Source organism: Bos javanicus, chromosome 2, assembly GCF_032452875.1.
Source record: "Bos javanicus breed banteng chromosome 2, ARS-OSU_banteng_1.0, whole genome shotgun sequence".
NCBI lineage: Eukaryota > Metazoa > Chordata > Mammalia > Artiodactyla > Bovidae > Bos > Bos javanicus.
In genome coordinates, this window is record NC_083869.1 from 96,648,363 (window position 1) to 96,662,440 (window position 14,078).

A 14,078-nucleotide genomic window follows, 5' to 3' on the forward strand; every position below is an offset into this window, starting at 1 on the left:
TGAAACTTATATTTGGGTAGGACTGCTTCCAGGAAAAAAAAAAAAAAAACACTTAAAATTATTAAATAACCTTATTGTCTTCCCAAGAATATTTCATTTCCATCCTAACTTTTACCATGAGAATTTCCTTTATAGTTCCCCCGACCCATATTTCTTATTGTTTGTACGCCAGTTTTGTTTGTTTTTAAACAGTTTTTGAAACTGTGCCCCCTTGTGGAGGTCAATCTTTATGACTTCACATAAAGAACTAAACATTTTCTTCCTTCCTTGTTACCGAGGTAAAAAGTGTTTCTTCTATTTGTGTTGGTTTATGTATTCAACTAAAATTTTTTTCCTTGAACCTCTGTCTTCCATAGATTCCCTTACTTCACTTCTAGAACCTTGAAGAATACTCTTGTAGCGGAGTTTTCTAGTCCATTGAATCATATTTTCTTAAGTTATTATAAATATTTGCAGTAATTTGGGTAGCTGGATGGAGTTATCATAATTTTGGTTTTTATTAAAAAATTTTTTTATTATTTTATATGGTAAATTCTTATTTACCCACATATTTGCTCTTCCTGTTGCTTTTCTTTCTTTTTTTTAATTGGAGTACAGTTTTAAAATGTTATGTTAGTTCCTGCTGTACAATGAAGTGAATCAGTTATATGTAGACATATATCCCCTCCCTCTTAAACCTCCCTCCCAACCTCTTCGGTTTTAAAATATATAACAGAGCTAACAAAGTTACTTCACTTTTAAAAAAAGGTCTTGTTTGGTAGTCTTTACTTGAAGATGGTTCCCCATTATTAGATTAACTATTAAGCCAAGGGTTTAATAGTTCTGGTAAGTAGATAGGTTAGTTATCATCTAATAAGTTTTCTTCTTTTTTTTTTTTTTCTTCCTAGGGGACCTCCGAGCCTGTACATACTGTAGAAAAATAGCCTTAAGTTATGCTCATTCCACAGACAGTAATTCCATTGGTGAAGACTTGAATGCTCTTTCAGACTCTGCTTCCTCTGTGTCTGTACTTGATCCAAATGAACCCCGTACACCTGTGGGGAGTAGAAAAGCCAGCCGCAACATATTTTTAGAGGATGATTTTGCCTGGCAAAGGTACAGTCACTTATGTATCTGCAGTGCTATTCCACTAAGTTAGGGACTAAGAATAAAATATTTGAGCTCAGGATTTCTACCCCAGAGTACTTCTGTTTTGTATATGTGATGTGAAGAGTTCTATAAGTCACTCATTCAGCCAGTTTTATTGTTTTATTGCCACCTGTTACACTTAATAACTAGGGCTTCCCTGTGGCTCAACGGCAAAGAATATATCTGCTTGCAATGCAGGAGATGCAGGAGATGTGGGCTTGATCCTTGGGTTGGGAAAATCCCCTTTAAGAGCAAATGGCAACCCACTCCAGTATTCTTGCCTGGGAAATTCCATGGACAGAGGAGCCTGGTGGGCTACAGCCCAGGGGGTTGCAAAGATTCTGGGCTTCCAAGGTGGTGTGGTGATAAAAGAATCCACCTGTAATGCAGAAGATGCAAGAGACGAAAGTTTGACCCCTGGATCGGGAAGATTCTCGGGAGTAGGAAGTGGCAACCCACTCCAGTATTCTTGCCTGGAAACTTTCATGGACAGAGGAGCCTGGTGGGCTGTAGTTCATAGGGTCTCAAAGAGTCACACGTGACTGAGCATGCATGCATGTGCACACACATACACACTCACTTAATAAACTTCCTCTATTGATCTTTTGGTATTGTTATCCCGAAGACAAAATTTATCCTATTTCTACCTCAACTGAAAGAAGAAAATAATGACCCATAAGCTCATTATTGCAGAAAACAACCTGCTTTTAAATGTTATAGCACTCTATTGAAATTGGATTTGCCTGTAACTCTCAAATCATCTCAGTATATTCCTATTTTCTTTCTAGTTTAATTCATCCAGACTCCTCAAACACTGCTCTTTCAACAAGACTTGTATCTGTTCAAGAGGATGCTGGGAAATCTCCTGCTCGAAATAGGTGAACTGCCAAATGAAAACACTGTGTTCTGTGCCTGTTATGTCTATTTTTTCTTTTTTACAGTATTGAGAAGAACAAACATAAAATGGACAGGATTGATTTTTGTACATTTTCTTAGCTCTAAAAGCCGAATTAAACTTTTGTTTTCCTTTTAGCTAGTCAGCTGTCACTTGCATTCTCACAGTGGCCCTTTTCTACTCTTTTCTGCTGTCTTCAACCCTACTTTCTTCTGACTTATTAGCAGATGACTGCACTTTCAGCTACAGAGCAAAAAGGGGAGATGACAGAAGGGGACGACACCAACTCTTAGCATCAGTTACCAACAATTACATTTGGAGCTCATTCTTTCCTCTTCACCTTGCTTCTCCATTTGTATTCTGCTTGTCATCCCTTATTCTTTTGTATTCAGTTTAGTTCAGTCGCTCAGTCGTGTCCGACTCTTTGCGACCCCATGAACTGCAGCATGCCGGGCCTCCCTGTCCATCACCAACTCCCGGAGTCCACCCAAACCCGTGTCCATCAAGTCGGTGATGCCATCCAACCATCTCATCCTCTGTCGTCCCCTTCTCCTCCTGCTCTCAATCTTTCCCAGCATCAGGGTCTTTTCCAATAAGTCAGCTCTTCGCATCAGGTGGCCCAAGTATTGGAGTTTCAACTTCAACATCAGTCCTTCCAATGAACACCCAGGACTGATCTCCTTTAAGATGGACTGGTTGGATCTCCTTGCAGTCCAAGGGACTCTCAAGGGTCTTCTCCAACACCACAGTTCAGAAGCATCAGTTCTTTGGCGCTCAGCTTTCTTCATAGTCCAACTCTCACATCCATACATGACTACTGGAAAAACCATAGCCTTGACTAGACGGACCTATATTGACAAAGTAATGTCTCTGCTTTTTAATATGCTTTCAAGGTTGGTCATAACTTTTCTTCCAAGGAGTAAGCGTCTTTTAATTTCATGGCTGCAATAACCATCTGCAGTGATTTTGAAGCCCAGAAAAATAAAGTCACCCACTGTTTCCCCATCTATTTGTCATGAAATAATGGGACCGGATGCCATGATCTTAGTTTTCTGAATGTTGAGCTTTAAGACAACTTTTTCATTCTCCTCTTTCACTTTCATCAAGAGGCTCTTTAGTTGTTCTTCACTTTCTGTTTTTCTGGAACTCTTTTGCTTTTTCCATGATCCAGAGGATGTTGGCAATTTGATCTCTGGTTCCTCTGCCTTTTCTCAATCTAGCTTGAACATCTGGAAGTTCACGGTTCATGTAATGCTAAAGCCTGGCTTGGAGAATTTTAAGCATTACTTTACTAGCATGTGAGATGAGTGCAATTATGCGGTAGTTTGAACATTCTTTGGCATTTCCTTTCTTTGGGATTGGAATGAAAACTGACCTTTTCCAGTCCTGTGGCCACTGCTGAGTTTTCCAAATGTGCTGGCATATTGAGTGCAGCACTTTCACAGCATCATCTTTCAGGATTTGAAATAGCTCAACTGGAAATCCATCACCTCCCCTAGCTTTGTTCGTAGTGATGTTTCCTAAGGCCAACTTCATATTCCAGGATGTCTGGCTCTAGGTGAGTGATCACACCATCGTCATTATCTTGGTTGTGAAGATCTTTTTTGTACAGTTCTTCTGTATACTCTTGCCACCTCTTAATGTCTTCTGCTTCTGTTAGGTCCCTACTATTTCTGTCCTTTATTGAGCCCCTCTTTGCATGAAATGTTCCCTTGGTATCTCTAATTTTCTTGAAGAGATCTCTAGTCTTTCCCATTCTGTTGTTTTCCTCTATTTCTTTGAATGGATCACTGAGGAAGGCTTTCTTATCTCTCTTTGCTATTCTTTGGAACTCTGCATTCAGATGCTTATATCTTTCCTTTTCTCCTTTGCTTTTGGCTTCTCTTCTTTTCACAGCTATTTGTAAGGCCTCCCCAGACAGCCATTTTGCTTTTTTGCATTTCTTTTCCATGGGGATGGTCTTGATCCCTGTCTCCTGTACAATGTCATGAACCTCCGTCCATAGTTCATCAGGCACTCTATCAGATCTAGTCCCTTAAATCTATTTCTCACTTCCACTGTATAATCATAAGGGATTTGATTTAGGTCATACCTGAATGGTCTAGTGGTTTTCCCCACTTTTTTCAGTTTCAGTCTGAATTTGGCAATAAGGAGTTCATAATCTGAGCCACAGTTACCTTCCAGTCTTGTTTTTGCTGACTGTATAGAGCTTCTCCATCTTTGGCTGCAAAGAATATAATTAATCTGATTTTGGTGTTGACCATCTGGTGATGTCCATGTGTAGACAATGGCAAAACTCTTATTAGCCTTTGCGCTGCTTCATTCCGTACACCAAGGCCAAATTTTCCTGTTACTCCAGGTGTTTGTTGACTTCCTACTTTTGCATTCCAGTCCCCGATAATGAAAAGGACATCTTTTTTGGGTGTTAGTTCTACGAGGTCTTGTAGGTCTTCATAGAACCGTTCAACTTGTGCTTCTTCAGCGTTACTGGTCGGGGCGTAGAGTTGGATTATCGTGATATTGAATCGTTTGCCTTGGAAACGAACAGAGATCATTCTTATTAGTCACACTATTAATGTTCCTTATATTCCACTTCTCTCTGCTGACTCCTTACTATCTGCATTTAAACAAACTCAGGTCTTACCTATTAAAAAGAAACAAACCCCCTTCCTTTGTGTTTTGCCTACAGTTTTCTATATTCTCAATATATTTTCTTAGCCAAATTCCTTGAAATAGTTGCTTATAATTGTTCTGTAACTGCTCATTTCCTTTTCAACCTGCTAGAATTTTACTAACATCCACACCTCCCCCTGAAAACACTTTCAGTTATTACGAAGTTAATTGGTGAGTAAGTTGTTATAAACCCAAAAGAATAGGCATCTGACTCACCATGGTTTATCATACATTCAGTTTATTCTTTCAGCAAGTGCTTAATAAGTGCCTGCAAATTAGGTATTTGTAGTACAGCAGTAAGTACAGTTATTAATGTGCTGTCCCTCGTGAGGTGCACCTCATTTGCTAATGTGATTCTAGTTGTCTTTCTAGTAAGAATGAGTTTGCATCGCTTCATCCAAATCAGAGTGCCTACTCTGTACAGGGTACTGTCCTCAGTTAGCTTTATACACTTCATTAATGTCTGGGAGCTTAAGTTTATGAGGTACCTGGGCTGGGGTAAGGTTGAAGTCTGTAAATATGGAATAATGCAGGAACAGGTTTATGTTGGGAGGGGGCAATGGCACCCCACTCCAGTACTCTTGCCTGGAGAATCCCATGGACGGAGGAGCCTGGTTGGCTACAGTCCATGGGGTCGAGAAGGGTCAGACAGGACTGAGCGACTTCACTTTCACTTTTGACTTTCATGCACTGGAGAAGGAAATAGCAACCCACTCCAGTATTCTTGCCTGGAGAATCCCAGGGATGGAGGAGCATGGTGGGCTGCTGTCTCTGGGGTCACACAGAGTTGGACACGACTGACAACTGACGCGACTTAGCAGCAGCAGCAGCAGCAGCAGTGAATCAAAAGTTTAAAGCACACAAAAGCGTAAGGAATAGGGGAGGAGGATGGAATTTTAAAGAGTGTGCTCAGTGAAGACCTCACAGAGAGGGTGATGTCTGAGCAAAGACTTGAGGATGTGGGGGAGTAAACCATGCGGACATTTTATAGAGCAGTTTACCAAGCAGAGAGGGAACAGCTAAGTTCCCCAGAGGAAACATGCCTGGCAGGGAGTAACTGGGAGCCCTGTGTACCAGGAGTAAAACCTGTTTCTGTTCATTGTAAGGATTTGGCATTTAATCAGTGAGTGGGAAGCTGTTGTAGAGCTTCATTTTTTATTTATTTTGAGAAAATTTTATACTTGCAAAAGAGTTGCAAGAAATAGAGTGGAATAAGTTTTCATACATTCTTCATTAAGATTCACTAATTTACATTTTGCCCATTTACTTTTTTTTTTTTTTCTGGACTGTTTGAGAGTAAGTTGCAGATATCATCATCTTTTACTTAAAAAAAAGCTTATAAACTTCATTTTGTGGAGCAATGTAGGTTCACAGCAGAATTGATTGGAACTTGCAGAGAGTTCCCATATAGCCCCTCCCCACAATGTCTCGCATTATAAATAAACATCCCACACTAGAGTGATATGTTGTTAAAGTTGATGAACCTACAATGACCTCAGTTTTACTCAAGTCTGTAGTTTGTTTTTGGTGTTGTATATTCTATGGGTTTGAACAAATACGTAATGAAATATATTCACCACTAAAGTAGAGATCAGAATAGTTTCAGTGTTTTAAAAAATCCTCTGTGCTCTACTTACTGATCCCTTACTCCCCACAACCCATGGCAGCCACACACCTTTTTATTGTCTTCATCGTTTTGCCTTTTCCAGAATGTTACATAGTTGGAATCATACAGTATATAGCCTTTCCAGATTGATTTCTTTCACTTGGCAATATGCATTTTAGTTTCTTCCGTGGTTTTTCTTGGCTTGATAGCTCATTTCTTTTTAGCATTGGAGAATAGTCCATTGTTTGGAACTATAGCAGTTTATTTATCCACTCACCTACTGAAGGACATCTTGGTTGTGTCCATGTTTTGGCAACGATGAATAAGGTTTCTATAAACATGTATATGCAAGTTTTAGTGGGGATATATTTTTCATTCATTTGGATAAATACTAAGGAGTGTGATTACTGGATCCTATAGTTAAGAGTATGTTTAGTCTTGTAAGAAACTGCTTTCCACAGTAGCTGTACCAACAATGAATGGGAGTTGTGTTGTTCCCTATCCTTGCCAGTAGTTGATGTCATCTGTATTCTGGATTTCAACCATTCTGATAGGTGTATAATGCTGACTCATTGTTTTAATGTGGGATTCCCTTATGACATGTGATGCTGAACATGTTTTCATATGCTCCCATCCTTGCTGTCTGTATACTTTATTTGGTGAGGTGTCTGTCTAGGTCTTTGCCCTGCTTTTTAACTGAGTTGTTTTCTTATTGTTGAGTTTTTGGAGTTCTTTGTATGTTTTGGATAACTGCCCTTTGTCAAAGAAATTTTTTGCAGTTGTTTTTTTCCCAGTCTGTGGCTTGTCTTCTAATTCTTGATGTTGTCTTTTGCAGAGCATAAAAGACATATTTATGCTCATCATTTTTAATTTTAATGAAGTTAGCCTATCAGTTTTTTCATGGATGATGCTTTGGTATTGTATCTAAAAAGTCATCTCAGTACCCAAGGCCATCTGGATTTTCTCCCATGTTATTTTCCAGGAGTTGACTTTGCATTTTACATTTAGATCTGTGATTCATTTTGAGTTAATTTTTTATAATGGTCTAGGTCTAAAAAGTCTGTGTCTAGGTTAATATTTTTTTGCATGTGGAGGTCCAGTTGTTCTAGCACCATTTCTTGAAAAGACTATTTTTGCTCCATTAAACTGCCTTTGCTCCTTCATCAGAGATTAGTGACTGTGTCATGTGGATCTGTTTCTGGGCTCTGTATTTTGTTCCACTGATGGTGTTTGTCTGTCTTTCACTAATACCACATTGTCTTTGTTACTGTAGCTTTATGGTAAGTCTTTAAGTTGGATGTGTCACTCCTCTGTTCCTTCCATATTACGCTGGCTATTTTGGGCCTTTTGCCTCAACACATAAACCTTAGAATCAGTTTTTCATTATCCACAGAACAGCTTGCTAGCATTTTGACTGAGATTGATTGAATCCATAGATCAGGTTGAGAAGTACTAATATCGTGACAATATTGAGTTTTCTTATCCATGAACAATGACTTTTTCTCCATATACTTAGTTCCTTGATATCTTTCATCAAAGTTTTGTAGTTTTCTTCTTTCAGATCTTGTACATATTTAGATTTATACTTGAGTATTTCGTTTTGGGGAATGCTGATGTAAATGGTAATGTGTTTTAATTTTTAATTTCATTTGTTCATTGCTGGTATAGGAAAGTGACTGACTTTTGTATATTAATATTGCATCTTGCAACCTTGTTATAATTTTGGGAGTCTTTTGGTTGATCTTTTCAGGTTTTTACATAGATGGTCATCTGTGAGGAGAGAAAGTTTTAATTCTTTTTTCCCATTCTGTATTCCTTTATTATATTTTCTTATTGCATTAGCTTATGCTCCCAGTATGATTCTGAAAATAAATGTTAAGAGAGGACATTCTTGCTTGTTCCTGCCTGAGCAGTTGAAAAGACAGAGTTGCCATTTATTGATATGGAGAAGACAAGGAGGAAAAGTTTAGTTTTAGACATGTTGAATTTGATACACCTCTAGACATCCAACTGAGATATCAAATAGTTGGATGTATAAATCTAGAGTTCAGGACAGGGATTCAAGTCAGAGACATAAACTTGCGTGGTGTTATCATGTGAATCATATTTAAAACTATGAACCTGTCTGAGAACATCAAGAGAGTAAGTGTGGAAAGTGAGGAAGTAAGGACCAAGGACCAAGATTGGGGAATTGAAGGGGAACCAGAAAAGGAGACTGGGAAGGAGAGATGAGTGATAAGGTCAGAGGAAGCCAGGAGAGTAGGTTGTCTTAGTAGCCAAGAGAAGAAAGTATTTCAAAGAAGAGGGAGTTATCCTGCTGCTCTGTCAAATGAGGAGTGAAAACTTGACTGTGAACAATAAATATTGGTATAGGCAGTTTCAGTGGGTTGTTCAGGATTCTAGAGAGAGTGAAAGAAGAATTGGAGATGAGTTTTGTTGTACTGAAGCAGGGGAATGCAGCAGAGGAATGCAAAGTCAAGATAGTGTTTTAAAAGATGGGACAAATTACAGTATTCCTTTTGGTATGTGTAGGAATGCAGAGATAGCTACATTTGGACTGATGCTTTATATTCATCAGTTCAAAAAGAAAACACCCTAATTTTCATCATTTTAAGGAGAGTTTGTACCTATTTCGTTTGGGATATTACTGCTATATGCACTACAAATATAATTTTTTCTTACAGTCCTCTCATAATGACTTCCTTTTAAACTTAACTTGAAATAATTACAGGCTAACATAGAAGTTGGAAATAATAGTGCAGAGAATTCCTGGATACTCTTCTTCCAGCTTTCCCAGAAATAGTGTCATACATAACCATCATAACTACTTTTAAAAGTGCCCCTAACATTGGCAAGTAAGCATTTATTTAAAAATGAACTTTCACTGTAATTCTCTCTGTCGATGAAAAATTTACAACTGTGTTTTCACTTTCTGTTTTCAATTTCCAGATCAGCCAGCATTACTAATCTGTCACTGGATCGATCTGCGTCTCCAATGGTACCATCATACGAGACGTCTGTCAGTCCCCAGGCTAACCGAACGTATGTTCGGACAGAGACCACTGAGGATGAACGCAAAATTCTTCTGGTACCAGTCCAATATCTTTGAGCCGTTGCAAGTTTTGAGCATGAAGAATGTTTCGTCTCATTGATTTTTTTTTTAAAGGCAAATGAAATTGAAATAGCCAGTTAGCATATTAATTAGAGGAACTAATTTGCTTAAGTTTTTATTAGGCTCACCTGAAATTGGTCAAGCAGCCCATGCTCATATGCTGCATTAATATTTTCTTGACCACTATGAAGATCAGAATTCAGGTACCTCTGTAATTCTAGAGCTTAACTTTGAGTTATATCCCAGATTGCTGCTTAAACTTTGGGATATGTTTCTCATACATGTGGAATACTTTTTAGACATTTAATATTATATGTTTAAGTAGGTGGTAATCAGTTTATTGAATTTATCTCTGTAAACTACTGTGTTCAATCATAAGAGTGACTCAAAGAAATGGAAGATATGGTTTCACTCCTCAGGTTTATAATTCAGAAAGTAAAAATGAGGTCAATGAGCAGGTCCGTGATAGTAAAAGAAGTAATACTTTAGTAGTAAAAAAAATAGAGTGCTAGTAGTGGAGAAGTCGGGAAAGGTTTTAAACTGAAAGGCTTGCACTGGATCTTGAAGGATTGAATGGATTTGGGTGGGCAGTGAAGGAAGAAAATCTTATTTAAAGTGTGGGGAAAGGTATAGAGGTGAGAATAAGCCTGGCATTTTCCATGGACTGAATTAGAGTTTATGATTTGGGAGAGGTTTGGAGGGATGTTAAGTTTGATTCTGTGGGCAATGAGAATGGAAAGTTATTTGGGGCTACTTGGTGGAAGGTGGTGAATTCAGTCTTTGTCAGTTTTAGATTAGAACCTGTAGATGCTGAGCAGTGTTGACGTGTTCTTGAGCAGGGAGTAATTCCCTGATGAAAGTTGGGTATAGGTGAAAATCTGATGAAGTGAAACCTACAGAAATAGTTACTTTAGAGTAACGTGATTATTCCCTTCTTATTCGTTCTGTCTCCAAAGAGGAATGTGAAATTTTCTTTTCAGATAATCAGGAGACTGATAATATATTGAAAAAAATTACTTGGGATAGTTTTTCCCCAAGAGAAAAAGTTGTTTGGAATTAGATGAGCTGAGTACAAATTGTTCTCCATGCATGTGTCATTTCTATTAAATCATGTAAGTTAGCTCTGACAAAGAAATCTGAATTGAGTTTCCTTTAATGAGTATAAAAATCACAGGAAGAAATCTGAAAGTGTATAGTATCTTTCTCAGGAGTAATTGCTTGCTTATAATGTGATTTCAGGACAGTGTTCAGTTAAAAGACCTATGGAAGAAAATCTGCCATCACAGCAGTGGAATGGAGTTTCAGGATCACCGCTACTGGCTGAGAACACACCCCAACTGCATTGTAGGAAAGGAGTTAGTCAACTGGTTAATCCGAAATGGACACATTGCTACAAGGTAATGGGTCTTAAGAAAAATTTATGAATTTATTTTTAATGACATGTCATAAAGGAAACAGCTTGCTTTGTGAGTAGGATGCTGTTTGATTTCTGCATTTGGTGTTTGGGGTGTTAGTTACTCAACCCTCCTCCCTTCTGTGTTGTAATCAGTAGATGCAAGGAGCCAAATGGGGGTCACAGTTTACCTTATTTATTAAAAGCAGAAATGTGCAGTAGTTCCCAAAACTCAGTTCTGCAGTTAAGCAGGATTGGGGAATATAGCTAGAACCTAAGGCCGCAGTCGGAGAAGGCAATGGCACCCCACTCCAGTACTCTTGCCTGGAAAATCCCATGGACGGAGGAGCCTGGTGGGCTGCCGTCCATGGGGTCACTAAGAGTCGGACACGACTGAGCGACTTCACTTTCACTTTTCACTTTTCACTTTCATGCATTGGAGAAGGAAATGGCAACCCACTCCAGTATTCTTGCCTGGAGAATCCCAGGGACGGGGGAGCCTGGTGGGCTGCCATCTATGGGGTCGCACAGAGTCAGACACGACTGAAGCAACTTAGGAGCAGCAGCAGCAAGGCCACAGTGGATTCTCCTGTTTCTGCTCCCTAATGTGGACTTTCAACCTGTCTTCAGAACTGGGTCCATTAGCCACACCTAGAGTGTGCTATCTGGCCTCACAAATCATTTGTGTGAAAGCACCAGACAGGTCCTGTTGCCTTTCAGGGTGGCGTGTCGCTTGGCTTTTCTGCTTGTTTAGAGTAGCTACTCCTCCTCCCATAGGAAGAAACAAGTATATGGAAGAGAAGAAATAGCTGTAAACAGTGAAGCTCTGGCTTCCAGTTTGGATTGTATCTTTTCTTAACTTTATGCCCTCTGTGAAGTTATTCAGTCTGTTTGAGACTTGACTTCTCAGCTCCAATGAGAAAAATATGAAAATATGATCCTGTGAAGAAGCTGTGAAAATGAAATAATATGGACTAAATTTTTTGATAAATTATAAAATGCCATATAAATCCAATGTGTTAGTGTCTATTTCATGTATATATATGTGTGTGTGTGTGTATACATTTTATACCTACATCTATAATATTTGGTATTATCTTCTCAAAGACTGTAAGCTCCTTGAGGACAGGAGCCATACTGTTCTCAACAGTCTTTTTTATCCTCCTCTACTAAGTACAGGGGTATGCTTGCACAATTGCACTCATCTCATGAGAAGGCAATGGCAACCCACTCCAGTACTCTTGCCTGGAAAATCCCATGGACGGAGGAGCCTGGTAGGCTACAGTCCATGGGGTTGCTAGGAGTCAGACATGACTGAGCGACTTCACTTTCACTTTCATGCATTGGAGAAAGAAATGGCAATCCACTCCAGTATTCTTGCCTGGAGAATCCCAGGGACGGGGAAGCCTGGTGGGCTGCCGTCTATGAGGTCGTACAGAGTCGGACACGACTGAAGCGACTTAGCAGCAGCAGCAGCACATGCTAGCAAAGTAATGCTCAAAATTCTCCAAGCCAGGCTTCAACAGTACATGAACTGTTCAAGCTGGATTTAGAAAAGGCAGAGGAACCAGAGATCAAATTGCCAATATCCGTTGAATCATCGAAAAAGCAAGAGAGTTCCAGAAAAACATCTACTTCTGCTTTGTTTACTACACCAAAGCTTTTTACTGTGTAGGTCACAACAAACTGTGGAAAATTCTTAGAGATGGGAATACCAGACCACCTGACCTGCCTCCTGAGAATTCTGTATGCAGGTCAAGAAGCCACAGTTAGAACTGGATGTGGAACAACAGACTGGTTCCAAATCAGGAAATGAGTATGTCAAGGCTGTATATTGTCACCGTATTTAACTTGTATGCAGAGTGCATTGTGAGAAATGCCGGGCTGGATGAAGCACAAGCTAGAATCAAGATTGCTGGGAGAAATATCAATAACTTCAGATATGCAGATGGCACCACCCTTATGGCATAAAGCAGAGAGGAGCTAAAGAGCCTCTTGAAGAAGGTGTAAGAGAGTGAAAAAGCTGGCTTAGAACTCAACATTGAAAAAGCTAAGATCAGTGGATGTGAGAGTTGAATTACAAAGAAAGCTGAGCACCAAAGAATTGATGGTTTTAAACTGTGGTGTTGGAGAAGACTCTTGAGAGTCCCTTGGACAGCAAGGGGATCCAACCAGTCCATCCTAAAGGAAATCAGTCCTGAATTTTCATTGGAAAGACTGATGCTGAAGCTGAAACTCCAGTACTTTGGCTACCTGATGTGAAGAACTGACTCATTGAAAAAGACCTTGATTCTGGGAAAGATTGAAGGCGGCAGCAGAAGGGGATAACAGAAGATGAGATGGTTGGATGGCATCACTGACTCTATGGACATGAATAGAGTAATCTCTGGGAGTTGGTGATGGACAGGGAAGCCTGGCATGCTGCAGTCCATGGGGTTGCGAAGACTTGGATATGACTGAGTGACTGAACTGAACTAATGATGCTTGCCTTGAGTACTTGTTGATGTTTGTGTAATTGAAATTAGGTCTTGTTGGGACTGCCTTCTCTGTAGGTTCTTCTTTACTATGGTACTTGAGAAAATCTTTTAAGTAAGCTTCAAATCTCTCTTGTTTTATCCCTCACCTATCCAAGGACTGTTTGAAGTTCCAACTCTGATTAGAATAGAACATAAATTCAGTTGGTGTCTCATCTTGTAAAATTATTCTCTTAAAAGTTTTTGTTTTCTCTGGTCTTGATTCAGGGCACAGGCTATAGCAATTGGACAGGCAATGGTGGATGGACGTTGGCTGGATTGTGTCAGTCACCACGACCAGCTCTTCAGGGATGAGTATGCGCTGTACAGGCCGCTGCAGGTAGTGTTCAGTGGTACGGCTAATGAGAATACAGAGAGCTTCGTTACCAAGTCTTCCTCGTCATTGGGAATAAAAAGTCGTTGAGTTACCCAGTGATACACTTTTCTAGTATGTTGTCCCTGCCATTTGAGGAAAGCTCTAACATTTTTACGTGGTTGGTAGTTGTGATGAAAAACCCTTTGAAATCCCAAACTTTTCAGTTTGTGCAGCTTTTCTTAAGCTTGACTTTGTAGTGTCATTTACCCTTAGTGGTTTTTAATTTTATTATGTCTGTTTTTTTTAGGATTAAGAGGAAGTATATGTAATAAAATCATTAAGAAATTTAATGTTACTGTTGCAATAGATTTTGACTCCATAGCAGTATTAAATTGTATAACTGATAAAATGGTGAATATTCTTTTTTTCTGTTTCTTTAGTT

General features: G+C 39.3%; 1 protein-coding gene across 11 annotated transcripts in view; it reads left to right on the forward strand.

Annotated features, from left to right (window-relative positions):
* Window positions 1-14,078, forward strand: part of PIKFYVE (phosphoinositide kinase, FYVE-type zinc finger containing) — an 84,241-nt gene that overhangs the window by 15,244 nt on the left and 54,919 nt on the right. For all 11 annotated transcript variants that reach the window (XM_061383074.1, XM_061383056.1, XM_061383102.1 and 8 more), the window contains 5 exons: window positions 888-1,095; window positions 1,917-2,006; window positions 9,252-9,390; window positions 10,654-10,811; window positions 13,549-13,660. In XM_061383074.1, coding sequence (XP_061239058.1) covers window positions 888-1,095; window positions 1,917-2,006; window positions 9,252-9,390; window positions 10,654-10,811; window positions 13,549-13,660 — 707 coding nt within the window. The remainder of the gene's footprint in view (window positions 1-887; window positions 1,096-1,916; window positions 2,007-9,251; window positions 9,391-10,653; window positions 10,812-13,548; window positions 13,661-14,078) is intronic.